We start from the raw sequence: 27,817 nt of genomic DNA, 5'->3' as shown, positions 1-27,817 counted from the left end.
ACATATCCTTGTACAACCAGAAGCACTAACATAATATAAAAATGTCAATTGCTGCAAAAACAGTTTGACCTATTGCTCTACACTTAAGGATTGCCCAGCCCCTCCCCACAGAAAGGACCTAATGAGGCAAACCTGCATGCATTCTCCTCAATTAAGCTAGTGAGCATCTGATCTTTAACGTCATATAGGTTGAATACAAGTTTGTCGAAGGGCCCCTTTAAAATGAAAGCAACACAAAGCAACTTTTCCCTCTTCGGTCTTCCTACAGGTTGTCTCAATGGAACTACATGTTGCATGATTGCCGCCTCAGCCCCCCTGCAGATTGTCTCATTGGAACTACAGCCACGCAAGCTGGAGTTCCATTGAGACAATCTGCAGGGGGACCTGAAAGGGAAAAATTGCATAGTGTTGCTTTAATGTAGAAATACAGTAGTGTAGAAATAATTAGTAGAATAATAATTAAAAATTTACCTTAGTGTAATCAAAAGTAAAAATACTCAAATCAAGTCATTAGGCAGCATAGCCCCTTTCAGTATATACTGTACAGTATTCATATTATTGGATTGTTACTGTTGCTGTTGATTGAGATGATGTTAAAGTACTTTATATACTGCTGCTGGATTTGTATTCAAAACCTTAATGTACAAAGTAACTACGGCTGTCAGAAAAATGTAGTGGAGTAAAAAAGTACAATATTTACCACTGAAATGTAGTGGAGTAGAAGAATTACATGGCAGAAAAGGGGCAATAATGAAACCAAAGCTTGAGAACGTGTACTTTCCACCCTTGGAGATGGAAGCTTCCATGTGTATAAGCTTTATGAAGAAAGAATGACATGTGATCTACATGTGTAGATGTATTGGGTCCATATGATTTGAGTGAGCATTTGTGTGTATGAGCAACTCAGACCGGTCTCTCCGCTGACGGGGAGGTACAGCTTAAAGCTCTCCCTGTGGGAGGAGACGAGTGTGTGAGCAACCACCATGTCCACCGTCCTTCTGTCACATTACCATACGCTCCTGCAGTAGGACTGCTAATTACGTCTGTATGTGACAGCCGCACTGCCAAGGTGGTATGAACAAGACGGCTGGGAAGTGAAGAGGGGGGGAGGCTGAACTCTGTCTTCTAATGTGAGCGTGTGAGTGTGAGAGTTGGAGAAGGAAAAGAAGGTCATTTTGTTGTAAAACTTGCTTGATTTCACTGTGGAAGGGGAGAGTGGATGTCTTTCATCATGTTTGCGTCATTAAGTTGTTTGATTTTTCCAATTTAAGATGCTGCTAATTGGATGACTTGATTAACACTTATTGACCCGAGGGATGTCACTACATTATTTGTGTGTTTAATAGCTCAGACAAAACTAATTGGATTTTAATTTCACTTCTTCACATGTGCACCTCACCTTTCATCTGTCATATCACATGAAATGGGCCACTATAGTTAACAAGGGCTGCCAATCCAGAGACATTTTTTATTTATTCAGTGACAGCCTGCCATGGTTGTTCACTGCTATTTATATAGCTATTCTGGTGCAAAGCCCAGTCAGTGGTCTGACTTTCAGTCTCCAGAGGTGAGTCTCAAAACAAAACTGGTAAAATTGAGTGAAGGAGAGTCTAGTTGTGATATTCCTGTGGTATTCCTCGGGCTGCACAGCTCTCTTGGGCTTTGCAAAGCCTCTGAGGTGTGGGAGAGAGGGAAGAGTAACAGGAAGGAAATATGACAGTTAGTCACCTCTGAGACGAGAACAGACTGAGAAGATCTGAGATGTGGTCCCAAATGGGACTTGGCAGTTTAGCACTAGCCGCTCTCTCTCTGTGTCCCTCTGTGTCTCTCTCACTCTCCATGCATATGTTTCACTGTCTTTTAAGATTCCCCAGACTCCCTGTCCCTACTAAGTGTAGGATGCTGCTGTACAGTTTACAGATATAAAAAAAAGATCCCAAATTACCCTGATATTCGCCTTCTTGCACCAGCTCTTATAGAATCATATTCAAAATATTACTACTTGTATCAAACCCCTGCATGGTATTGCTCCTGCTTACATCACAGGTCCACTTAAGCCCTGCAGCACATACATCTTCCATCCACGCTCTGTTAATACACAGTCCCATCTGAAAAAAAAGGCAGGGACAGGGCGTCCAGACTGTGGAACGATTTCATTTAAATTTGTAAACTTTTAGTCCCTAGTTTGGTGGTTGGTTCACACCTGAATGCAGTTGTTTGTGTGCCCTGGGCATCTGCCCATGAAACTTTTTGGAAATTTGGAGGCCAAAAACTGCCCAGACCTGTGAACGTAAACTAGGCTGAATCTGGTTGATGAATGCAGATTTCCAGATTAACAGATCCAAGACAAAACTGACAGAAGGGCACAATTACAAATCCATCTGCTACATCAGCACCATGGACAGCGCTATGAATTTAAGAATACACAGCACTGTAAAGGGCGTTTTACAGTAGCCGCGGCAAAGCTGGCTTGCGCAAATGTGACGTCACACCCGGCATCGCTAATTCCACAGAGAAGAAGAAGAAGAAAAAAAACGGGAGGACTGGCAACAGCATTGCCGTCAATGCTTTGATTTGATTCAATGACCTACTTTGTCACATGAAGCCTTTCATTCACCACTCATCTTAACCCAGTAAGTTTACAAGAGAGACTTGCAGTCACTCTGAGAGTCCTGGCATCCGGTTACCATTGAGCTCGTTCAGGCTTCCTGTTTTCACTTTGTCGCGCGCCGCTGAAAAAAATAGAGTGGTGCCCGATTGTTGCACAATCCAAATCCTGACAGGCCAACGAGATCGACATCATTTTGACTCCGCATTGGCGCGCACACGCTTTGATGCATTGGAGCCATAGATTCTAACATGCACAAACCTCAGTCTGATGAAGAATCAATGAGTCAACAACGACGATGCCATTCGCCTACTGCATGCAACCATTCTCTAAACAGCTTTTAAATGACTAAGTTTTTTAACATTGGAATGTAGTATTTAAAGGCTGTTGAAACAACACTTATTTGTAACCAAAATGTCTAAAAAAACAGTTTGACCCAGTTTTGTCAGAGATGTCTAAATATCTTTTCACCTGAAATTCATCAAACCATTGCTTGGGATATACCTCTTACGCTTGACACAAATGCATTATGTTGCTAGCTGACTTCTCCTTTATATGTATTTAGGGTTAGGGTTAGGGTTAGGGTTATATTTTTACATAAATATGTTATATGTAAAATATATTTTCTTCTCTATCAGTTGATTATATCCACTTACACTCTTCAATAATCCTCTCATTCCTCTAGCCTACTTTACATGAATGCTATTTGAAGGACATGGGTTCAGCAGGCTCTAGTAACTTCCATCTAATCTGTCAACACAGCGTGTAGGTATGCAAATGTATGCTAACAGATACAGACACATGCATACATTGGACCACCCCTTCTTGACAGAAAGAAACCAACAGGACTGATAATCACAGATTGGGGCAGAATATGGAGCTCAAAGCTCTATTTGTGAATGAGAGCGACTGGAGAGGGTGAAACTGTAACATAAATATTCATGATAACTGATCCACATCACTGCATCTTCTGTGTTTTATCCATTACTCCACATTTGTAATGCTTTATTGTTTATATTTAACTTTTCAATTATGCTTTTTAGGACATTGCAGATTTTTCTGAAGGTTACATATTTCATTAAGCTAATTCAAGTGCCCTTTTCCAAGCAGAGCACCTAAAATTACGGCCCATCTTTTTTCACCCATTTGTCACTTCTCATCAAATTAATTGGATTTAGAAGTCTGTTCCACTGTGTTATTACTTTTAACAGTGATAGTATGGTTATTGTACAAGAGGTCAAATTCTTAAAATGCAGTGTCCTAGTTGTTGTGAAGTTTTATCCAAATGGAATTGTTCCGCAGCAGTAACAATGTCAAAGGTGCTGCTAAAAGGAAAAACAGCAGACAAGTTAATTTGAAAAACCTTACATCAGTTTGCTTCTGTAGTGGCACAAAAGTTCAACGCTGTGAAGATGTTAATTTAGTGATTTATTCAAGATATTTATTTTTACCATGAAATCAATTTAGCACTCATGATACAACCCCATAAAGGTTTTACCCAGTTTAATCCTTAAATGGGAATCTCTTACTCTTTACAGGCTGAGGGATCCTCCTTCTTGCAGATGGGAGCATCTCTGGAGCAGCAGATTGTCTGCATGTTTAAGGTACAGAATAGCATGCATCTATGTATCTAACCTCATTTAAACCTAATGTTTTGGGGATTGAAACTCAGGTTTTCATACCAAAATGTCACAGGGTCAAGCCTGACAACTGGGACCTCTCAGGCTGATTAACACTGTGTAGGGAAAACAATCGGCAGGGAATCCCTGATCTGAAGTTCTGGCCCAATTTTCACAAAATATTAACAATCTGTAAATCTCATGAGATCAGAGAGTTTAATATCACTGATGTTTTGGGAGTCAACCAGATAATCTCAGTTCCGTCCAATTTTTCTGCATCATTGCGTGCAAACATTTTTACAACTGAGGAATATGCAGTGCGAAATTGACTGATGTGTTTGTGATGAAATGCGTTTGTATTTTTAATCAGTCACTCCCTTTCTCTGGTATTTATAGTAAGCTAACTGATTTAAGCCACATAGTTATTGTACAGATGTGAGAGTACTGATCATCTCATCATTAGTCTTTCACAATTATGTATTTGCAATCATTCTTAATTCCAACATTTTATGACCTATTTACCTTGGATAATTTCATTGTAGTCCTTTATTTCTATATATCCATGTTTCAGATTATGGAGGAGTATGACTGGGGCGAGTTTGCAGTGATCACCAGCTTGCTGCCAGGCTACGACACCTTTGTGGATATAGTCCAGTCCTATACAGATACCTCCTATTTCCTGTGGAATCTACAGGATGTCTTGTCTCTAGAAATGTCTGTCGGGTCAAATGATGGGAGGACAAAACGCATGCTGCAGCAGGTACAATAAGATATAGGAATCCCAGATTGGGTTACAAGCTACTCCTAAATTCATCACTAAGTTTGTGTTTAAAGTTAAATCCCTACTAGTTTTAAACTAGCACTTTACAAAATGAGGTTGCACCACCGCCAACATATCATTAGCTGTAACATAACTGCCGATACTACAGTTTTTGCGTGCTGCTATTTATTAAATGTAGGTTTGATTTGTTACATTTATATTCACATGGACAAATATGAAAAAGGCTTATCTGATTAACGTTATACTAACCAAACCTGCCAAACCTTAACATTATTTTGTGAAATGTAACTTAAAATCTTCCCACTTTAAATAATTAAAAAACAAAGCATGTTGATGAAGTGTCCGATCAGAGCTGTCCACCATATTCCCTACCTATTTTTATTTTCCATCAATACAGGTAATATGTTAGCAAGCTAATATTAGCTCCATCGGTTTGTTCAGTTACAACAGTCATGCTGGCAGTTACTGGGTCTAAACAATTAGGATCAACTAATGTCCATGTAAGAACTAGTCTGTATGATGCAATCTTTCAATTTAGTTTTTAATGGTTGCTTTAATTTTTTAAAGCCTTAATCTCCACTTAGCAAAAACTTTGTAAGCAGGCTGAAGTTTATTGGCGGAACAGCTGGTGCCACAGGCTCTTTAAGACCTTCAGCGGTGCCGCACATTCAGGATGTTTTCTCTCTGACAGACTTATTTTCTGTCTGCAGGTGGACTCCCAGGTCCTGATGGCGTATTGCTCCTACGAGGAGGCACAGTACTTGTTTCAACAGGCAGCTGAGGTGGGTCTGCTGGGGCCAGGCTACATCTGGATCCTCACCAGTCAGGCTGTGGGCAACCCCGAAAGCCCTCCACCTGACAGCTTCCCTGTCGGTGTTATTGGTGTGATTACGGACCAGGGGAGAAAGAGCTTGCGGCAGAGGGTGAGGGAGGGTGTCGCCATTGTAGCTAAAGGGGCTGAGAGCTTCCAGAAGCAGTACGGGTTTATTCCTGAGGGACTTGGTGACTGCAACAAACCTGCTAAACACTCCGACAACAATACTCTGTTCAGGTGAGTCACACTTTTGTCAGTAAACACAATTTCTTTTAGTGATCATTACTGATGCACGAACAAAAGAGCACATCTTCAGCTTCAGCTACACGGTATAAAGGAAAGTTTGTATGTTGTAACTCTCTCTGTAACATGTTTTGAAATGCAAATTGACCTGAATTCATTATTCACAGCCCCCGTCTATCAAGGATGTAAACCTTAACAGACAGCAAAATCACTCAGTGGGAACACTATGGCCTCCACCAATCAGCTGCTTCTCCCATCCTCTAATGAGCTACTTCCAGGCTCCTATGTTAGATTAAGCTCTCCAGGGGAGCTTTAGGTTTAATTAGGAGGTGATCTTTGTGTGTGTTTGTTTATCTGTGTTAATAATTATGCAAATTCTGGAGTGATGTAGACTCAAAGTACTTGATTGCACGTTACATACTTTTGTATGACTTTATGTCTTTGTGGGTTTGCAGACACATGCTGAATGTGACGTGGGAAAGAAAAGATCTGTCATTCAATAACCAAGGCTTCCTCTCCAATCCGTCCATGGTCATTATTGCTCTGGACCGGGATAGACTCTGGGACAAGGTACTGGGCACCAGAAACTACAACACAAAAACATGGGGGCGCTAATGGCACAGAACCACTTGTCCTTTTACGTGCCCGTATACTGCCCACGGAGGACTCAGACACGTTATGGAATCACAGGTTACTGAGGCCAATAGTGAAATTTGCAAAGTGTATTTCATGGACAGTGAAAATAACTCATATTTTCAGTGTTCAGGGGAACAGGTTAAGCCCCCGTTTATTATTGTTGTGTGTGTTAGCAACAGCTGTTGGTCATGAAGTCTGTGTATGTCTTTATTATCATTTGTATGCGTATTGCTGCTGTTCCTGTATATAAAAGGCCAAATGTAGAAGAGGTGTCATTTTGACATCCTGAGCAAAACACTGAATGACAATTTTGCCGAATGTTTTTTTTGAATATTTTATTTTTGGCAAATTGACACCATAAATTGGCAGCACCTATTTACGATGTACATGGATGTACAAACAACTGTAACTGGATTACAGAACAAACATTGAGGATTATCAAGCAAGTTCTAGAGTTTTAAGGAGCGTGTTTTCCTCTGTGATCTCTAAGCGGATTTCTGGACTGCGATAGACATCAAAGATAATAATGTGTATGATGTCTGTGAGTTCGTATCAAGGCGATTTTTGTATGTTAGTTACGTCAATCAGAAGCAAATGTTTTTTAAGTATCTTAATTGCCTCAGGGAGTTGTGTGTCACATCCACTGCTGCAGCTACAACTGTGCTGGGCGTGTTGGTAGAAGAGCAAATCAGCAGGGCAACCTTCAAAATAGTATATTTTAATGTTTTTAGAACACCAGCATGCACTCTTTCACCTCACGCAATATCTTCACATTATGTCTTTCCCTCTGCAGCCCCTCTATAACCCCCCAACACACAGTTTAAAAATATATAATCTGAACGGATGCAACAAGTTTATGCCTGTTGCATTGGAGAGGTAAATATGTGTTTGTGAAGAAGCTGACATTAAATATCAAATCACCATCACCAACAGATGATATTTGAAGGTACAAGTGTAGGCCTAATTTTAAATCAGTAAGTTCTACTTGTTTCCTTTTAAAATAATTATTCACTTCTCTTACTCCTTTTTCATCGCACACCATGCAATTTTCATTCACACACACACACACACACACACACACACACACACACACACACACACACACACACACACACACACACACACACACGTAAAAAGCCTGAGGGTATATTGAAAAAGTCCTGCAATACAGAGAGACCTGAACCTAATCTCACAGCTACAGTTGAACTCATTTATTTCTGGCCTGGAAAGAGCAACTTACTTTATCAATGTCACCTTCTGGCCGGTGGGTATGTATGTGTGTGTGTGTATGAACATAGACATTCAACGGTGCTAAAGGGGGGTTTGGGTTGTATGTGTCTTTGTGTAGCACTTAAAGTCGCACTTGCACAGAAAACACAAGATCAATTCCTCAGAGTATGCACTGAGTCAGGTGTGGTTTAGATGTACTGCTGTTGATCACACACACACTATTGACAACAACAACACAGCACTTGTCTAAAGTGTCTAAATTCTTTGTCACTCTGTCCTCATTACAACCTGGTCTCTTATTACTTGTTCCTCCCCTTCCTCACGTCATGTAGATCATCTTAATACTGACGGGTTTTTTGTGTACTTGCTCTTTTCAATTCCTCTGTTGTGACACTGTGACAGCTTAACATGATGTTGTTCCTTAGAAGCAGACCCCTTTCTTTGCTGGGCCTCTCTGCTATATTTCATTTTCCTTCCACTATTTTTCCTGTTCTTCTCATTTCTATTCTTTCTCCTGTGGAAATTTAACTGAATAAACATACGTGAAAAAGGTTTAAGGCCGCAATAATCAGTATTTTTATAAGATCAATGTTTATGTACAATGTAGTCTATATCCACAACCTTCCACCGGGATTTCCCTGTTGCTGCTGGAAATTCTACAAATTCCTTTCTTTGTGTTGTAATTGTATGAATGAGGTCTTTGGTAAACTGCTTGTCAGATCTCTGCAGGGTCAATCCAATCTGAACCTACACGTTCCACAAAAACAAGTTCCTTCCTGAGGCTATTATCCAACAGCACCTGGGCTTAGCGCAGCCTATAATGATTGTGATTTGTTAAAAGAAATACCAATAAACCAGAGCATGTTTTTTCCCATCCTGGAATGCTCTGTGGACTAGCCAGACATAACAGACTATGTACAATATGAATGTAGCTCATTTTGGTCAAAAGCACCAAACAACAAATAAAGATAGTGACCAGTTGTTAAACACAGTGTATCATCCAGGAGCTAAATATTTGTCTCAAACATTGGGGCAGACCAAAGACAGAGCTAAAAGTGAGTGAGTGACCATTGGACTTACATCTGTCAGGTGGCCAGAAACACAACTCAAAATGAATGCCAGTGTTGCTCCAATGTCTGTTGGATTTGTAAATTGACAAATGTTTATGAGGAAACAACTGACTCATTACATTTTACTTTACATACAGTCATGGTATGGCTGAAGCATCTGTAAAAAGATGTATTTATAATATATATATATATATATATATATATATATATATATATAATATATAAGTATATAAATCCTTCGATTTGAAACATAAGTATCAATCCATCCGGAAAAAAAAGCAACTGTATACTTCCAGATAGAGCACTACATTATTTTTGAATTGGCTGCCTTAGGAAGAAGTTTCACATCTGACAAAAATAATTCATTCAATAATCTATTCATTTTGATTTCTAACATGAAGTCTTGAGAAATTTACAAGATCCTCATACTGTGATTGTATCTAATAATCAATGATCCCAACAGTGTGAGAATGACAGAGCTTCTGCTTAAGATGCGCCATGAGAGGATGAGACATCTCATAAAAGACAGATTGAATAGACTGATCTTCACAGCGCATCTCTGCAATGCTGTCATTCATAGATTGTGCAGAGAAACAAATCCCCGTCTTGCACATCATACTGTAACCAGATTTTAAATCATCCATGTATGACGAGAAAGAATGTTAGTATGAGTGAGCCGAAGAACAGATCAAGAGTTGGCATGAAAAAGAGGTCTCATTAAAGCTGTGATGGAGTTTCATGTGCAGTAAGTCAGCGCTGGCTGAGCTCAGTATGGCTCATTAGGTTGGGTTGATATGACAAAAAGTCCTAGCTCTCACAGAGAGGGTTTCACAGAGTTTAGTGCCGACATCGATGGGATTATTTATTGCGCGAGCAGACATTATACGTACAGAAATTCTGTTCTGAAGTGGCTCCCTGTGACATTTAAAAACTCAATACACTGTTTTCAATAGTCACCTCGCTACAGTCTCTCTTTGTCTGTCAGCATCTCTGTTTGTCGATTCCAGCTAGTTCAGCAAGCTTTCTGTACCCCAATATTAAAGCAGTTCTACAAAAGCAGCAAATACTTTGAATGTGCAAGGATTTAAAACAAATAGCACTAATCACTTGAATTGTTATCATTCATGAACAGTGACATTTCAATTTCTTTATTAAGGTAAAAAAAAAGAAAATTAAACAATCAGTCAACAAAAAGAACACAGATTGAAAGCAACACAGGCTGGGATGTGTTATTACTATTAGTATGTGATACAGTTGGCTTGCTCTTTGTTTTATATTCTGGATTTTTTTTTTAAATGCCTTACTCAAACACTTTTAAGTTTCCTTATTCATGCATTAATTAACTCTACTTTTCTTTCATCTTTCCTTCCTTCCCTATCCTCTTCAGCCAGGTCAGCACATGCAAATTTCCTCTTTTTAAAATAAAAAAAAAAGTTCATCCTGTACAAGACTGTAAAATAAGACAAGACAGGTGAAGAGAAAAGGGGTTGATATGCAGAAGAGGTCATAGCTGAGATTTAAACACGTGTTCAGAATAACGCAGACTGTCTCTTGCCCTCCCTCTCCAGGTGGGTACATTCGCCCGGGGGATCCTTCAGGTTCGCTACCCGGTCTGGCCTCGATATGGCAGCTTCCTGGAGCAGGTGTCTGATGACCGTCACTTGACTGTGGCCACGCTGGAGGAGCATCCCTTTGTCATGGTCGAGAATGTGGACCCAGGCACTGGTACATGTGTCCGCAACACGGTGCCCTGCAGGCGGCAGTCCAATCAGACAGAGAGGTAGAACACAAAGACAGATATACATCCAGCTTGTTATATATGTACACAAATATGTAAATGTAAGCATACATATTCACCAACATTAATTTTGGACCAATGCATTTTCATTTATGGCCTTCATCAAGGTCCTCCACACAGCAACACAAAACACACGTTTCCGCCTTTTTTTACTTGTTCAAATAAAGAGGAGAATATTGTGAATTGGTTCTGGGAAAAAAGGGTATCATCAAATCCTGATTCAGCAGAGTGAGTTGGAGGTAAATGTGTTGTAGCATTACGCTAGCGTGCCAAGGTATTGTGTGTCATGCTGAGTTGTAATTTTCTGGTTTTTAAACGTGGATTGTAGCAGCAGTTACATTGTCTGATTTTTGTCAGTGACGACGATCTTGGTCAACAAAACAATCCAACATATTTTTCTCACAAATGTCTTCTTTTGGCTTGGTTAGGGTGAAAGCACACAGGGGCCTTAACGCTCTTGTACTGGAGCTTTCAATTGAATCACATCAGCAGATTCAGTTTGCTCTGTTGCAATTAAAATGTAGTTCTAGGCTCAAACCTTCCATGATTCTGAGAATCCTTGCATCCATGTTGACTTAAAAGTTAACTTTGTTAAAAGTTACTTTGGAAACAGCGGCTGAATAAACAAAAACAACATGCAAGGTCCCTTTAGTCCAGAAGCTCCAGATCAAGCAAGTGAAGCTCTTTTTCCACTGCATGGTACCGCTCAACTCTACTCGACTTGCTGTTTTTTGGGTTTCCATAAGCAAAGGTTGTGGATAGCACCTAATACTTTTTTTTTGGTACAACCTTGTTTGAGGTTCCAAGGGAGCTAAGCCAATACTTAAAGTTTGAGTTAAAAGACTGTAGACCCACGATTTGTCAGAGAAAATCATCACTAGCCAAGCTCATCAATAGTGTCCACAATTGGTCACAAAAAATGAAAAATATGTTGTTACCTAAAAAGTGCACGGCATAGGTGGAACTCGAATTAAGATTGTTTTGTTAGCTGCTGTTTTATAGTGTCAAGAATGAACTCCGGTTCAGTCAGGCTCTACTGTTGATTTGATCAGAAAGTTTGTTAATTCAAACAGTTTTGTGTCTGTTTTCCTGCCCCAGTTTAGTTCTGAGTAGACACCGCAAACCTCCATACTTCATTAAACACAGAGTAATTGTGTGTGCTGAGTGTCTAAGCACTTTAAAACCACACCTCTGGAGTCAAAGTCAGAGCGCAGCATGGCAGAAAACAGCTATTTAATTAAATAGCTATTACCTCTGACTAGCTACAACTGGTGCTCGTCAGGAATACACAACATCTTCATGATCAAAAAGAAAAGAGAAGAAAAGTATTCTAAGTCTGTAATATATCATACAACATGACAGTCTTCTGTTAAAATCAATAGTGTATGTCCTTTGAGATGAAATACGTGAGCTCAAATTTGACTAATACACTCTGAGCCAAATGTTAACCCAGTTGTTACGAGATCTCTGGTCTCTGTCTACTTGTTTCAGATTGATGGTTGTTTCAAGACTGCATGATGGGATATTAGCTCATGACTTTACTTATTTAGAACAGAATTTTACATTAGAACTGACTTCTTTTGTCAATAACTTGTACCAGGCCTTATGAGAAGTACACGCCATGTAATACCTCTTCTTGATCTTCCTGTCTGCAGTTTCTCATTTGTATTTGAAAGTCAGTTTAATGACATTTAAACCAAAGTGTTATGTAGAAAACCAGCAGTTCTTCAATCATTTTGGAATAATAATTCAGGGGTGGCACATATCCAGTATTTCTGATCAAAGACATATTGTTGTTTCTTCTTGTATCTTTTGAGATAGTGTTAATTTATGATATCTACGTTTTTAGTTCAAGGGGTTTACTCTGTTCGTCAGTGTAAAATCAAATGCAAATTAACGAATGCAAAGTCTTTTTATGGCTTTCTTCATGATGTGTGTGCATAGTCAAGACATCTACTAGAGCAGATTAGGTTTCCAAAATTTGAAGGTAGGAACCCAACAAAAAAGAAAATTAAAACTAAGTTAATATTGGAGTGGCTAGATCAGCTGGGTGTAAACAATGGAGATACTAAGAGCAATTTTTTCTGTTCAGCCCCCGTAGGAGTTAAAACGCACTAGAAAGAAAGTCAGACGTTCTTTCAGTATTCACTTTCTTGCTCCTGCCCCGCACACATCTGACCACTAAGTAAAATGGTTTGAGGTAATGCATTATGGTTTGCTTACAGAGCAAATTAGCAAGAAGAAGCCTGTGAGAGTCGTTTGGATCTTCTCATCTAAGACAATGTATTTCTCAAAATGTCCAATTACTTCTGTTGATCCAGATTGTAATGTTTTGGAATGTTTAGGAACTTTTACCCAGCAAACCTTACATGTAACACCATAACTTGTGTTTAATTTTTATACATTTATTGTATGTTAAATATGCACAGCCCGATTATCTTTCATCAACCGAACAACATTAAAAAAACACATTCAGACTGGAAACGCCATGTTCATGCTTACTTCATTGACTCCACTTGTGTGTGTGTGTGTATCAGTTATGCAGATTGCAGAGCTGACCATGGCTGGCACATTAATTATAGAGAGAGATATGTAGCGACTGTTGTTGGGCGCGATGGCACATTGATTGCCAGTAAAGAAGATTTATCTGTCCAACATGGGGACATCTGTCATAGCATGAGACAATGTTATCCCATCCTACCCTCTTTCTGTTACTCTTTCACCATTTCTCTCAGGCTGGCATGTCACATTTGGCCGGTGACCAACAAACAGGGAGAAGGAAAAAGAGAGGGTGAGAGGACTGCTGTTATTTAAATCAGTTAATCTTGCTGTGTGGTCAGAGCAGCTTCCCCACAGAGCAGATGTTTAGGGTGATTGGAACTTTTTGTCTTGCTCATTAAAAATCCTTTCTTTGGACAGATGATGGCCTCCTTTGCCAGGAGACTGAGCCTATCCCTTTGCGCTGATTAAGAGCAGAGTTCCACTCTAAAATCCTACTTTAAAGATCCCGGCTTTGGGATATAGCACAACATGCAGTGACCAGATGCTAAATTAGTTGATAATTTGATTAGTTTTTGGAAAAATAATGAATTGCCAGCCAGCAAAAATGGTTTGTTTATTTTTCTGGTTCTCTAATCTTTTCTGGGTTTAATATAATTGTACATTAAACACATTATATTGCACACACACGCTTTGTCCCAAACCAAAATTAATGAATTGAAGAATTTGACATAGACCTGGATAATGTTATTTAATTTCCTGTTGCCTACATATTGTGCATTCTTATCCAACTATGTGTTTTATAAAGATTATTGCAAGTGAGCTACATGTCACTTCACCACCTTGACCTCCACCCTTCGCTACATTAAGGGTACATAACTTCCTGTACTGGCAATGGGAATAAACTGTGTACTGCAGTATGAATATACTGTTTGTTTCTTTGTGTGCTTTTGGCCTGGGGCTCTTTCTAATGGTTTGGTCCCTTTGGTCTAATCAAGGTAAATCATCATGCTACAGCATACAATTAGGTTTTGGACTTGCATCTTTGTGGCATTAGGAATTCAACATGACAATGTCCCCATTCACGTTAACTGTAGGACTTTAACTTTAGCTCATCATTCTTACATGATCACAGTGGTGGTTATTTTAGTTATCCTGCTCCTTCCCTTCTTCCGCCTCCTCTGTCGGTCCTCTTTTGCCTTTACCCTCCTTTCCCCCCAAACTGAAGCCGCTGCCTTGTCAGGCTGGTTATTCTTGTGTGCTTCCTGTCTATCGTTCACCTGAGGATCCTCCCTCTCCCTCAAGGGGCTCCTCTCCACGCTACACTAGTTTTTGGGAATTTTATGAAGAACACACCACACAACCCAACTGCTGCTAATCCTCCAAGGATACTGTATGTGTGCATGTGTTTGTGTGTGTGAGGGGGAGAGAAGGCCCAATTTAAGTGTGTTTTTGGGTGTATGTGTATTGTTAGTGGAGTGTGTATAATGACGACAGGTGGCCAGGTCCTGCAGCAATTAATTAACGCAGCGTTTATTAGCGCTATTGACTCTTGTGAAAAAAAGGGAGCTTTTCAAAAACACTTAAAATGTTCCTGAAATGAACTCGGACGCTGTTGAAAATAATCAACTTGAATGTTAATTACTCGCTTGACTCTTTTTCCATTCAATTTCTGGCTCATTTATTCACTCACATGTTCTTTTTTGAGCTTGTGATGACTCTCAACATGCTGGGGTTATCTCAATTAAGCGCACACACACACACACGCACACACACACACACACACACACACACACACACACATAGAAATGAAAAGGGATTCAGCCTTGAAGTTTTTCCACTCTAGCTGTTTTTGTCAGGACGTTTGTTGACGTCTCTTTCAATCTGTGTGCTTTTAACTTGTATTGTCCATTGTTGCCTTTTAGTGTCTCTACATTATTTTTTATTCTATTATGTTTTCACCATTTCTTGTCTTTCTGCTCTCTTTTTCTACACCCCATTAAGTAGAGAGGCCACACAGAGGAAGTGAGTGTCTCTGACATGCTACACACCTTAATGTCCTTTGATTAGAGGCCATCACAGTTACTCAACCATCCACTGTGAGCTCTGTCCCACTGCCTCTGTGTGTGTGTGTTTGTGTCTGTGTGTTTTTGCAATTTTTGGCGCCTTCTCTGTCTCCATCAACACCTGTAATAGACATTGATTTTAACTGATGAACCAGCCATTGCCTGCCCTTCGCTGCTGTAAACAGTGGTCACTGTCAGCATGAAAGCCCACAACTATTTAGCTCTCACACTCTCTGAAACAAAGCAAAACAAAAGCTTCAAGTTTACAAAGCTAAATATAGTTCCAGCTACCAGAATGGGTTTTTTGATCAAAAGTATGTGTGATAGTTCTTTGTTTCTCATCCTTCTTTCAGTATTATCGGCCACGCAGAGTCCTACACCAAACTATGCTGTAAGGGCTTCTGCATTGACATACTGAAGAAACTGTCCCGCACCATCAAGTTCTCCTATGATCTCTACCTGGTCACCAACGGGAAACATGGCAAGCTGGTTCGTGGGACTTGGAACGGCATGATTGGGGAGGTGAGACTGAGGGCTGAGTTATTTAAAGAAGGATAAGTCCCTGAATGCGTCAGCTGGTAGAGCAAGGTGTTTTAAGAATGTTCATTCACAGATCTTACTAAAATAAATGAAGCTTTGGGCTATGGCATGCCCTAATTACATTAGACCTAAGTCTTGTTTGCATCATCAAAAATAGTAGTTTTTTGGATGCACCGGATTTTGGTGCATTAAGACCAGTCACTGGATTACATTCTCCTCTATGAACTGAGAATAAGTTATATAAAGTTATAATGGCTAACACTGCACTGTGTTTTGTTTTGAAGATTAAACAGGCTGTTTTTCCTCTTTGGGTCACCTGAAATGTGGAATGATACATGGTGTCTGTCCAACAACAGTCATATTGTTTCAGCCTATCTCTTGTTTTAATTGTAAAATATAAAGCAAGATGTATCACTGATGTCAACCCAGTTGCTATTGAGTGGTACTCAATCATGTTTGCACACATGCAAAGAAGACATGTTTCCAGATATGCAAATAAGATTTATTGTACAGCTCAAATAATATGTCTTTGGCAATTAGACCCCATTGCTATATGAATCTTTCAATATCTACTGTATATATCCATCAACGGTGGTGGCGATGAGATACATTTCAATCAGGAGAGACTAGATGCAGACATCCAACAGTTACACAGCATGATCAAATTTAAGTTAGTTATCCTGAAAGAATTTACCCTGAGCTACATAAGTACATTAAGGCTGTGCACAAAGGCAGTGCTTGAGTCGCTTTGAGTAATATAGTAGCTCCCCACATCTGGACTCCAGTACAGCTGGTGGTTGGCAGTAATGATGCACAGTGTCTTAAATGGCACTAGTATTTTATGGCCAAGAGTTTCTTTGATGGTTTTTTATCTAGGTCAGTGGTGTGAGGCCATGCATGCACATTTGGAGCAAATACACACTTTTCTCCCACCCACCAAGCCACATCAAACGCATCTGAAAGTGAAACACCCTGAACAGGTGTTCCTCAGGAGAGCCTTCTTGCTTGTGTATCTGTGCCTGCAGGCACTAGGCTGAAAATCTGTTTGTGTGTGTGTGTGTGTGTGTGTGTGTGTGTGTGTGTGTGTGTGTGTGCTACATTTATAAAAACCTTTTTCTCTCTGCAAGATTTTTAGGAAAGCAAGCTTGTATGAGCACTCCTGAGATGAAGCATGGTGTCTGTCTCTCTAGATGCTTGGATAATGAGACAAATATGTTTTGCATCTCTTCAGACAGCCGTGATTAGATCCATCTCTTACTGTAGAGCACAAAGAGTTTGCTGCATTCTGGCTTTCAATGTTTGAAAAGGTTTGCTCATGACATTCAGAATTGACTCTCTTTTTTAGCAAAGACGAACTTGGCAGTGTCCCAAAGGACACTGCCAAATTGTAATGATATATACTCATTCAGGTTTATTTTACAAAAGTATACAGTAAACATAGTAAATAGTAATAAATAAAGGAAATAATAAATACCTAATAAATAAAGGAAATAATGTTTTTACACCGCCAGTACAGTGTTTACTTTAATTTCTGTCTGTTGTTCTGTTCTCAGGTTGTGTATAGACGAGCTGACATGGCCATTGGCTCTCTCACCATCAATGAGGAGCGTTCAGAAATCATCGACTTCTCCGTGCCGTTTGTTGAGACAGGCATCAGCGTCATGGTAGCCCGCAGCAATGGGACAGTTTCCCCATCTGCCTTTCTTGGTAAGAAAAAAAACAAATGATTATTCTACATCCATTTGTTGGGTCAAACGGGCCACAACATCCATTATCCTGCAGTTTGATATACAGTATGTGTCAGCCAATCTTCTTTCTCACCACTTTCCACCAGGATTGCCTACTTAAACGAGTTCTGTCTCTGCAGACGCTTCAGGAACCTTCCCATTAAGCTTTTATCCTGCCGATAACTGTAGCCTACGACTAAATCCCCTTACGTACCACACACACACCTAAATCCCTGTTCCAAAACCCAAACAACAATATTCAGCACACAATACTTAACTGTGTATTTCTCTCTTCTCATTTTCTCATCTTGCTATCCTTGTACCACATATGGTGACCCCCATCACAGGCTGAGGTTAAGAAGCAGCAAGTACAAAAGAGACTTACTTTAATCTTTTATGTCTGTTCCTTCACTTCTCCTCCTCCTCCTTCAGAGCCCTACAGCCCAGCAGTTTGGGTCATGATGTTTGTGATGTGCCTGACCGTGGTGGCGGTGACAGTTTTTGTGTTTGAATACTTAAGTCCAGTTGGATACAACCGCAGTCTGGTCAGCGCCAAATGTGAGTTTTATACCTATTTGCTTCACTTTTACTGGTAGAGTTTATTCCACCTAAATGCAGTGGATGATGAGGAGTGAATGGTCACTACAGCATCATCACTACAGAGGTAACACAACAAGAGGGAAACTTGAATAAAGTCCATGTTTATCACACAGATACCCATATGTATCATATTTAGCAATGTCTGCTGTGTTCTGAGTATAATACGGCAATAATAAGTTTAGGTATTTGTACATATATCTTAAATAGCCAGAAGCTGTGAAATAAAAAAAGATCCATGAAATGTACTTACGTTGCATCTTACAAAGCACTTGCCTGTAAGCCAGCGTGCATGCGGCTAAATTCAGCCCAGTCTGCACGTCCTGCAACGATAACAGTTCCTCAACAGGATTTTGGGTAGAGGGCTAATCAATCCCAGAATGCCGTGCTGACAGAGCGTGCCTCGTCTCTAGGTCCGAAAGGTCATTTTCCTGTTTTAATTAACATTCGTTGCTGCGCTAATCGAAGTGTGATTGATGGCGGTGGCACCCTCCGTTGCTGCACAAGAACAACGGTGGCAGAGAGCGATGAAAGCGGTCTGAGGCTGTGAAATTTTGTTGTTGTTTGAAAGTTTGCAGAAGGGCATGAGCTGGCTCATGAATACTTACGTGGTGAACTGAAGACGTGTTCTGCTTGATGAGACAATGTGTCCAAACAAATTTGTGACTTAAAATCATCCCACTGACGGGTAAAACGTCTATGGCAAAAGACGTTGACTAGACGTAAAGGGTTGTTTCACCCTAATAAAAAGAAACATTATTTTCTCATGTACCTCTAGAGGCCATGAAGATAGTTTGGGATTTAGATGTATTTCTGCTACAATTTATTAATTTATATGGTAAAAAAAATAATCTCAATTATAACAAGAAGTCGTCCCAAGCAGCTAATGTGCTAACAACCACATATGTGTTTGAACAAGACCACTGGTAGCTGTAGTAAAAAAGTAGTAGGAAGAGAGTATGGTGCTGTTATAGAGACACAAAATCTGCAGAAGTATGACATTGGGGTGGTTGGTTCAACAAACCATCTTACTTTGACATGGGAAACCACAATTTGCCAACAGTCAACACCGGCTTCTTTGCACCATGACAGTGATCATTCCCTGACCTCAATCAAGTTGTTTTGTGCCCAGGCCACATCCACAACCTTCCGTTTCTTGGATTGCTCTGTTGCCATACTGTGTGTCCTTGTTTTTGGCTGGATGTCCATTATCTTTGCTTTCTTTGTGTTGTAATTTTAAACACCGATTGATTTATGGGGGCTATGGTTAACTGCTCCTCAAAAATCTGTCCAATCTGAGTTTTCTGTTGTATGACTGAAACAACTTTTGAACCACACAAAACGAAGAAGTTCCTTCCCAAGGCTGTTTTGCATTGGTACCCAGGCTCTTTGCGGCGCAAGATGATTGTGTTTGGTTTAAAGACATGCCAATTAACCAGAGCATGTTTTCAGCCATCCCAGAATGCTGTGTGGACTTGCCAGACCCTCCTCTGCAGCGCTGTGAAGGAAGGTCTGGCAATGTGAGACTATTTTGTGCCTAAACCGAACCAAGCCTTAACAAAAGCTGTGTTCAATTAGAAAACAAACTTTGTACTGGTTTGAAAAGGGCACTGACAATGTCTGTCTATTGTGCTGCCAATGGATAGGCACTTTTGTGTCGTTCTGGAGGCAAATGACAAATGAAAACTGTCTGCAGAGTGGCAAATGTGCTGTTTTTTGGACAAGATGTTGCTGTTGATTTTCCTTTTCTCCATTCACCTCTTTTGTATTTCGGTGAAGACTTAAATCTGAGGTGATCCCAACATACAGGCAAATAAAACCAAAACTGTCTACATGTCTAGATATCACTAGACCAATAAAATAGGTTTTCTAATATTTAGGAAAAAATTATTTCATAAACGTTCCCCTTGAGCACCCCATTGTCTTTTTGGACACAAACCAGTTCTTTAAGGAAATTCCCCTACATAGCCCCTTCTTTTTTCACTATGGGCTAAGGATATCTCCATATTGAATAAAATACCTTGTAACATGCCAACAGACTCTTTTACTCCCACCTACCTCTGTTTCCTTAGCTCCTGGTGGTCCGACGTTCACCATTGGGAAGTCAGTGTGGCTGTTGTGGGGCATTGTCTTCAACAACTCGGTCCCCATTGAAAACCCTAAAGGAACAACCAGCAAGATCATGGTCCTGGTCTGGGCCTTCTTTGCTGTCATCTTCCTGGCCTCTTACACTGCCAACCTGGCTGCCTTCATGATCCAGGAGCAATATATCGACACAGTGTCTGGGCTCTCTGACAAGAAGGTAAGAGACTGAATAAACAACACTCAATAATAGCCTTGCGACTATTTGTGTTGATTATAAGGCAGGACATTTATTGAGTGTCCACACACACACAAAAAGCAGTCTGTTTTTGTGGAGCTGTGAGATACGGAGAAAACCACGTCTTTGTGTTTAAATCCAGCTGCATCATCTCCTCTTTTCTCTGATCATCACTCTGCATCGGCTAATAAACCATGAACGGAAGAGAAACAAAAGACTCGCCAAAAGCTTTCAAGATGAAGTCAAGTAAAAGGACTTTGTTGTGATTGTCTCTGTCCTTTTCCTATCAGTGGAGGGCCCAGTGGGCTGAATGACTAATCAATTACTACCTTCTGTCAATACAGATGGTGTCTGAGTCTCCACTTGTCCTGTCAGTATTTTTGGTCCGTCTATCAATATTCCCCATGTGCTGTCTCCATCTCTCGACTCGCTCACACTGTTAAAAGAAGCCTACGAAATGTCAAGCGATTAGAAACAGTGAAGCCACAGATGAAAAAAAACACCCACAGACTTTTTCTACCACTTAAATGTTTGGCACACACACACACACACACACACACTAAACCTGGAAATAGGACCTCAGAGGAGCTTTACACAAAAGCATTTCATTCTTCACAGAGGGAAAACAACTCCCTGGCAAGGATCAGCAGTGCCACCTCAGTGATCTATGGTTGTATTAGGTGACTATATTAACTTTATGCAGATGCATTATATCCCACAACATTAGGGGGTTATAGAAATTACCCTCACAACACAACGGCAGCTGACGCTTAATTCAAAGATCCTACATGACAGAGGATTAGGCAGGTTTAGGTCGTAGCCTGGCTGGGTTCACTCGCAGGTTCGAAGGATAAGGCTAATGTTTTGAAAAGATGAAAATCAATGTGTTAGTCCATCTCTCATTACTTTCCAACTCTCCTACAACGTTTTTTAGTGATCAAATATTTTTATTCATACAATTAATCAATACACTAGGACATAATAACACGTCCCACGACAAAAAAACAGAGAGGAAAGTCAGGGAGGGGGGAGACCCAACAAAAACACAACAGCAGGAACGGAACTCACAGCTCACCAACAAGACACATAAAACAGACACACACAAACAAAAGACACTGACAGAGACAGACACAAAAACCAGACACATGCACAGCCAAAAGCAAGGAGGTGAAAGCAAAAGTCTACAGCATGGAATTTAAGAATTCAGCAATGTTAAACCAAGAGTCCAAAGTCTTTTGTGGCGCTCCATTTATGCGAGTCGTAGAGAACTCCACATACCGTATAAGACATCCAAAAAGGAATGTCCGTCTTGTCTATGTACGAATAGACAAGTCATAAGGTTGTTTCCAACGTGTTGCAATCATCTTTTTAGCAGCAACTAGAGCACATTTTTGAATTTTAGAGAGCTGAAGGGCTGACAAATCATTCAGAATCAAAATACAGATAGTAACAGGTACAGTATCCTTAATCAAGGCAGATATTTTGGATGCATTATTATTCCAGAACTAAACAACAGGAGAGCAATCCCAGATCATGTGAAGATATGTACCTTGGACTTTTAGTGCGCAAAAAGTGCATAAAGGACTGTTAATTAGGGGTGAGATATTGTTCTATGAATTAAATTGTAGTGAATCTGCTGATGGTCTGGATTATGTGGCACTTCTGGAATGTTAGACTATACATCATAGCAGTTAAAATTGATACTTAGGTCTGTGCAATCATGTTCCCAGACCCTCTCAATAGGAAAGGCAGTGCGACCAGATACCACCAAAAACTTTTTGAGGCTGAATACCAACAAGTTTGGCTGCTCAGTAAATACTTTTGGGATTGGCTACGTCTTGAGTGCTGATCTTAATGAAGGTAAAAGCAAAATGAGGAATGTTGTAGACTGAATGCGATTTGTAAGTTGGAAAAAGATAACAAGCCAACCTCATTAAAAATGTCTTTTTGATAATAAACCCCCCTCTGTTCCCACTAAGGAGCTGTTATGGCCTCCCACCAATAAGAAGTGCTATGTAGTTGAACAATCGGGAAAATTATGCCAGTTACATGCTAACAACACTGTGTTTCAGCCAATCTCCAAGTTTTGATAAGATGAGAGATAATGGGGCCAAAGCGTGGCACTGCTTTTATAGAGATATTGGCAAAAAGAATGGCATGGAATGACCAAGGCTCTGTCATAGCACTTTCTAACAGTCGCCAGAAAACAGACGTATCTGAGTCAAACCAGGTAAGGAGGGGCCTTAACACAAAGGACGAAAATAGTGTAGTTGGAAACTGAAAGGCCACCATCCTCCTTCCTTTTGACCAAAGAGATACAGGCTTGAATAGACATGGGGAGACCCATCCATCTTTTCATATCTTTTAAAACATTGTTCAGAGCAGCACAATAGTTATGCTTAATAATCTGATTTAAGACAGGAAAAACCTCCATGCCTAAATATTGCCTAAACTGTTTAACAGTGATGATGTTAGCAGAGATTGTTAAATTGCAAGCATTTAAATGAAGTTGTTCAGACTTTGACCAGTCAATTTCAAAGCCCGATGAGCTTCCATACTCCTCGCATAAAGATAGAAGGTGAGGAAGGGAATGAGAGCGGTTTTCTAAGAAAAAAAACACAACATAATCCGCAAATAGTGAGGGGTGATGCTGTAAATTCAAAATGCATATTGGACAATTGAGAGCTAAGCTGATTTAACCATCCGTCACAGTGTATGTTTTATTTAAAGTAACCTCTGATTCATGCAAATTAGAATACAATGTCTACAAGGTTTTATTTATTTTTGCAGGTTCAGTTCTAACATTGACTTCTGAAGATCTAGTAGCAGGAATATCTGCAAAATGGTCACTGGACCTATTTCTAATTGGCAAGTAAATGACTAGATTGGTACAATTTGTAAGATTGCCTCTATAGAATCCCTACCACATTGTTCAACAAAGTTTGGGTTTCCACAAAAGGGTTCATTGAGTACAGAAAAATGTACAGGTCCACCGCTACTCTCATTTCTTTTAAATCAAGGCTGAAGACCTTTCTTTTTTATGTTGCCTTTCTTTAAATAGTTGTGGATTTTCTATACTAAAGTTGGATTTAGGAAATTATATTAAAATCTTATCTGCTTTTATATTTTTAGCTGTTTTTAACTGGTCTTTAATGTTTAATTTCCAAGACTGCACAGTGAAATATTCTTGTATTTTATCATTTTTTAATTTCTTTTATAGTTTTTAACTGCTCTGTAAAGTTTTATGTAAAGCACTTTGAATTGCCTTGCTGCTGAAATGTTCTAGACAAATAAAGCTGCCTTGCATTTCCTTGCCCAGGTCTAGCGCCCTGGAAATAATAGTGCTGTCTTGTTCTATGGATTAGGAAATTAGATTTCTGTTTCAGAATGTTGTTTATTTCTTACTTGACTAGTGATCATTCAATAGCTATTTGATCAGGGACATTTTTGCAACAATGAGTCTAATCTGGTGAACTGAGCTTCAAGGTTTTGCAGTTGAAGCTGATCTAGCTTTGCGCGCATTAGAGCGGAATAGTATGGTATTGATCTTAATAAAACCTTGTATCGCCTCCCACAATATCCTGGGGTCTTATACAGAGCTAACATTAATTTCTGCAACTGCAATCTGGAATTCTGCAATAAACTGAGTGATATAGGATTCATGGGGGGTGAACATAGCCAGACGGCTAAGACTCAAAGTAGGTCTGTGATCAAGATTGGACACGGAGAAGCAAAAAAGATGCCATATCACCTGGTTGCAACAGCAAGTGGTTCCACAGTAAATTACCATCAAAATAAACAGATTTAATAAACACATTTCTTATCAACAAAAACAAGAAACAAAAAGCAAAAGATTAAGAGCAAGCACATTAGAAGGGAAACTCTAGCTGAGCAGTGGCCCAACTAACCTATAAAGCGTAGGCTATATTAAACTAGGTCGACATAGCATTTAGAAACACAGTCTCTATAATCATATTAGATAACAGTGCAATGAAACCAGGACACATAAAGAGAACGAGACAAACCAATGTTCATCAGGCAGGTTTTGGTCCTGATCCTCCTCCATGGCGCCCTCTATGACAGAATCCAATGCGTTGTTTCTCCCCGCCGCAGTAGGAGGAGAATGGGGCGCAGCCCGATTCACACAATCCTCAGTGTAGGTGAATGCCCTATACTGGGGGCCTTCCCTGAAATTCAGTGTTGCTGGATAAAGCAGGAAAAATCCCACCCTTGACTCGTGAGGAATCCGTGGCTTTGAAATTGACGTTGAAAATCAGCGTGCAATTAGTGGTATTCTTCTTTGGGCTATCACTGTAAATTTGGTAGGTTCTCATAATCTCTATCTGAACATCTGCTAAATTCGGGAGCCACTTAGGAAGGTAGCATGAGAGATACTGGATAGCATTAGAGCCTTCCAAACCTTCTTTTAGCCCGATGATGCGGATATTGCAACTTTGGTTTCTGTTCTCCATGTCTGCTAGCTTGTCCTCCATCTCTTGAAAATCGTGGCCATGGCTGTCAAGAATACTTGAGTTGCTTTCCATGGTAGTATTTAGGTTGTTCACATCCGATCTGATGGAGCCACCATCTCCATCCAGCCGATCCCATGACAACTCCCCTACAATATTGAAGTATTTAAGGGAAATAGAACTCCAAAAAAAAAAATCCCTAACCTGATGAGCATGAATCTTTTTTTTCAAACAGAAACCAGATCGGAAAGGACCTGAGGATAGTCAAAACGTGATCAGAATAAACTAGAGGATAATTTTACCTGATTCAAAATGCAGTTATGATAACACCAGCAGCAGCACAATTTACCACCAATTAATGAGCAGCCTTGATTTGGTAACTTTTGGTACTTTATTTTACTGAGTAAAGAACATAGGAAAATAGGAATATCCTTGAAACAGAAGTTCCATGTAAACCAAAGTAAATTTCTATGCGTTATTAACTATGTAGACAAATTCACTGTGTCACTGCTGTTTTTTTTTCTCTTTTCTTGCAAGCACGTTACTGTCAATGAACAGTGTTCAGTTGCTGTTCATCTGTCAGTGTTTCCATACCGAATGTATGTGAGCGGGGTGGACGGTTCAGAATTTCCCCTCCCCCTCACAGAGATGTTAAGTCCCCCGCTGCATTGAATTTATCCAATCCGGCAAATGTTGCATGGAAGGAGGGCCAGTGCCTTCATATAGGTTATATGCATGTAAGTATCGTGTTAAGACATACTTGAAATTGTTTTAGAACCTATCCTTTAATTTATCACTTTGATAACTTTTGCTTTTGTTCAAACAGCTGATTGCAGAAAAAGGCGTGTAACATCCCAACTGAATCCATTGCAATTGCATCTGAGGAGTGATTATGTTAACATGCATACACACACCAACTCACACGCTCCCATTTTGATTGTCCCATTCATTTGTGCTCTGCTCAAAAGGTCAATGCTGTAAGTAAGATGAATAGATCTTTCCTGTTTACAGTCTAATTGAACTCTAAGAGACATTTTTCTGCTTCATCCTGCATCAATACATCAGCTTGTGAAATGTGAACTTTGGTCGGTTACAAATTGAACTGGATTAGGATCATCTGTGGCCAGCAAAATGATTCAAACAGATGTGTGTTGACTGATATCCAATTTAATCAACTGGAGGTGAAGTAAATGGAGTCCATTCGATACGCATTGAGTTTGGATGCTGATTAAATCACTCTTGGGAAAAGAAATGGAATGACTCTAAAATGGATTTCATTTAACTGAGTAGTCCCTCATCCTCTTTGCTCCTCTTCACCCCGTGTCTTCATTCTGGTCCCTTTTTGCTTTTTTGTTTTATACTTTCTTCTTAATTTTTTATTCTACTTTCCTCTCATTTTATCTCTTACATTCTCTTTTCTTATCTTTCTTTTCATTGCCATGTTTCTCCTTTGCTATCTCCACTCTCTTTTTCCATTTCTTCTCTTTTCTTTTCTATTTCCTTTCCTCCACTCATATCTCCACTCTTTTTCCTGTTTCCTTTCCTCTGATTGTTTCTCTTCTCTTCTCTTTTCCGCTCTTCTCCTTTTCCTTGTCTATGTTGTCCTCTGCTCTCTCCACTTACTTCCTTCTTTCTCTCCTCTTTCATTGTGCCCTACTTCTCCTTACTCTCCTGAGTCCCCCCTTTTTATCTCACCCAACTCACCCTTTTTCCTCCCACTCATATCTTCACTTTCTTCTACTCTTTTCGCTCTCTTCTGTTTAAAATCTCTTTTCTTCCAATTTTCTCTTCTCCAACCCGTTCTGTCACCCTCTCACTTCTTTCCTCATTACCTACCCTCCCTTTCATCCTTTAATTTTATTGCCTTTTTCTTTCTGTCGGCTCCTCCTCTCTCCCACCCTCCCCTATTCTGCTCTCGCTCCCTTCAGTCTCACTCTTCTCCTTTCATGTTATCCTTACTCACTTTTCTCTCCCCCTTCTCCTTACCAAACCTCTTCTTCTTCTACTTCCCTCTATTCTCTTGTCTCCCTCTCCTCATATCTTCTTGCCTCCTTTCCCTTTCCTCTCATCCTGTGTCTCCCTACAGTTCCAGAAACCACATGAGCATTACCCTCCGTTCCGCTTCGGGACGGTCCCAAACGGGAGCACAGAGAGGAACATCCGCAGCAACTACCCCGACATGCACACACACATGATAAAATACAACCAGAAGGGGGTGGAAGAAGCTCTAGAAAGCCTCAAAAACGGGTACAGTTTTACCAACATTTTAACTGTATTACACAAGTAAATTAGAAGTTATATTGAGCTGATCCTCCTGCCATTGAAGACATGAGTAATAATGATCATGATTTGAGTATTACAGAGGTTTGCTTTGTGTTGTAGCAACTGTTTTGTAAATTAGGCCAATGTGATGGGTGTATTTTTAGATAAAATAAAATCATGTCCAGTGCTGCTTACTTTGTATACAAAAGTGCTGTCAAACATCTAACTTTCACTAAAACACTCAGAGTGATTGTGCACATTTCCTCTTTAACTACAAATTGTGTACAGTGTACTTTATGTTGTTTGATTAATTTATTTTTGCCAGTGTGGAATAACAATTTACTTTCAGAGACCTGAAACAGTTAATCCATTAGTGTAAACATTTGGTTACCTTTAATTTTAGGTTTAGGGTTAGGTACACTTTGGTACCTTTAGTTTTAGGGTTAGTTAAATGTTACCTTTAATTTTAGCCATGCTAGTTGCGCAATGTCAGGCAGTGGGTGCAGACTAAAACATCTCAACAATGGTTGGATTAATT

At 39.9% G+C, this 27,817-nt stretch overlaps 1 protein-coding gene across 2 annotated transcripts in view; it reads left to right on the top strand.

The window, feature by feature from the left end:
• LOC117937183 (glutamate receptor ionotropic, NMDA 2C-like) overlaps positions 1 to 27,817 on the top strand; it is a 51,670-nt gene that overhangs the window by 17,176 nt on the left and 6,677 nt on the right. Inside the window, exons 4-14 of one of the 2 annotated variants that reach the window (XM_034860965.1) lie at positions 4,147 to 4,212; positions 4,799 to 4,987; positions 5,719 to 6,059; positions 6,521 to 6,635; positions 10,570 to 10,781; positions 15,306 to 15,323; positions 15,718 to 15,886; positions 17,458 to 17,611; positions 18,064 to 18,189; positions 20,301 to 20,530; positions 27,104 to 27,264. In XM_034860965.1, coding sequence (XP_034716856.1) covers positions 4,147 to 4,212; positions 4,799 to 4,987; positions 5,719 to 6,059; positions 6,521 to 6,635; positions 10,570 to 10,781; positions 15,306 to 15,323; positions 15,718 to 15,886; positions 17,458 to 17,611; positions 18,064 to 18,189; positions 20,301 to 20,530; positions 27,104 to 27,264 — 1,781 coding nt within the window. The remainder of the gene's footprint in view (positions 1 to 4,146; positions 4,213 to 4,798; positions 4,988 to 5,718; positions 6,060 to 6,520; positions 6,636 to 10,569; positions 10,782 to 15,305; positions 15,324 to 15,717; positions 15,887 to 17,457; positions 17,612 to 18,063; positions 18,190 to 20,300; positions 20,531 to 27,103; positions 27,265 to 27,817) is intronic. The other variant, XM_034860966.1, reaches the window with a different exon arrangement.

Source organism: Etheostoma cragini, chromosome 21 (genome assembly GCF_013103735.1).
Source record: "Etheostoma cragini isolate CJK2018 chromosome 21, CSU_Ecrag_1.0, whole genome shotgun sequence".
NCBI classification, from domain to species: Eukaryota; Metazoa; Chordata; class Actinopteri; order Perciformes; family Percidae; genus Etheostoma; species Etheostoma cragini.
The sequence above is the reverse complement of the archived record's forward strand: the minus strand, read 5'-3'. Positions and strand labels throughout refer to the sequence as shown.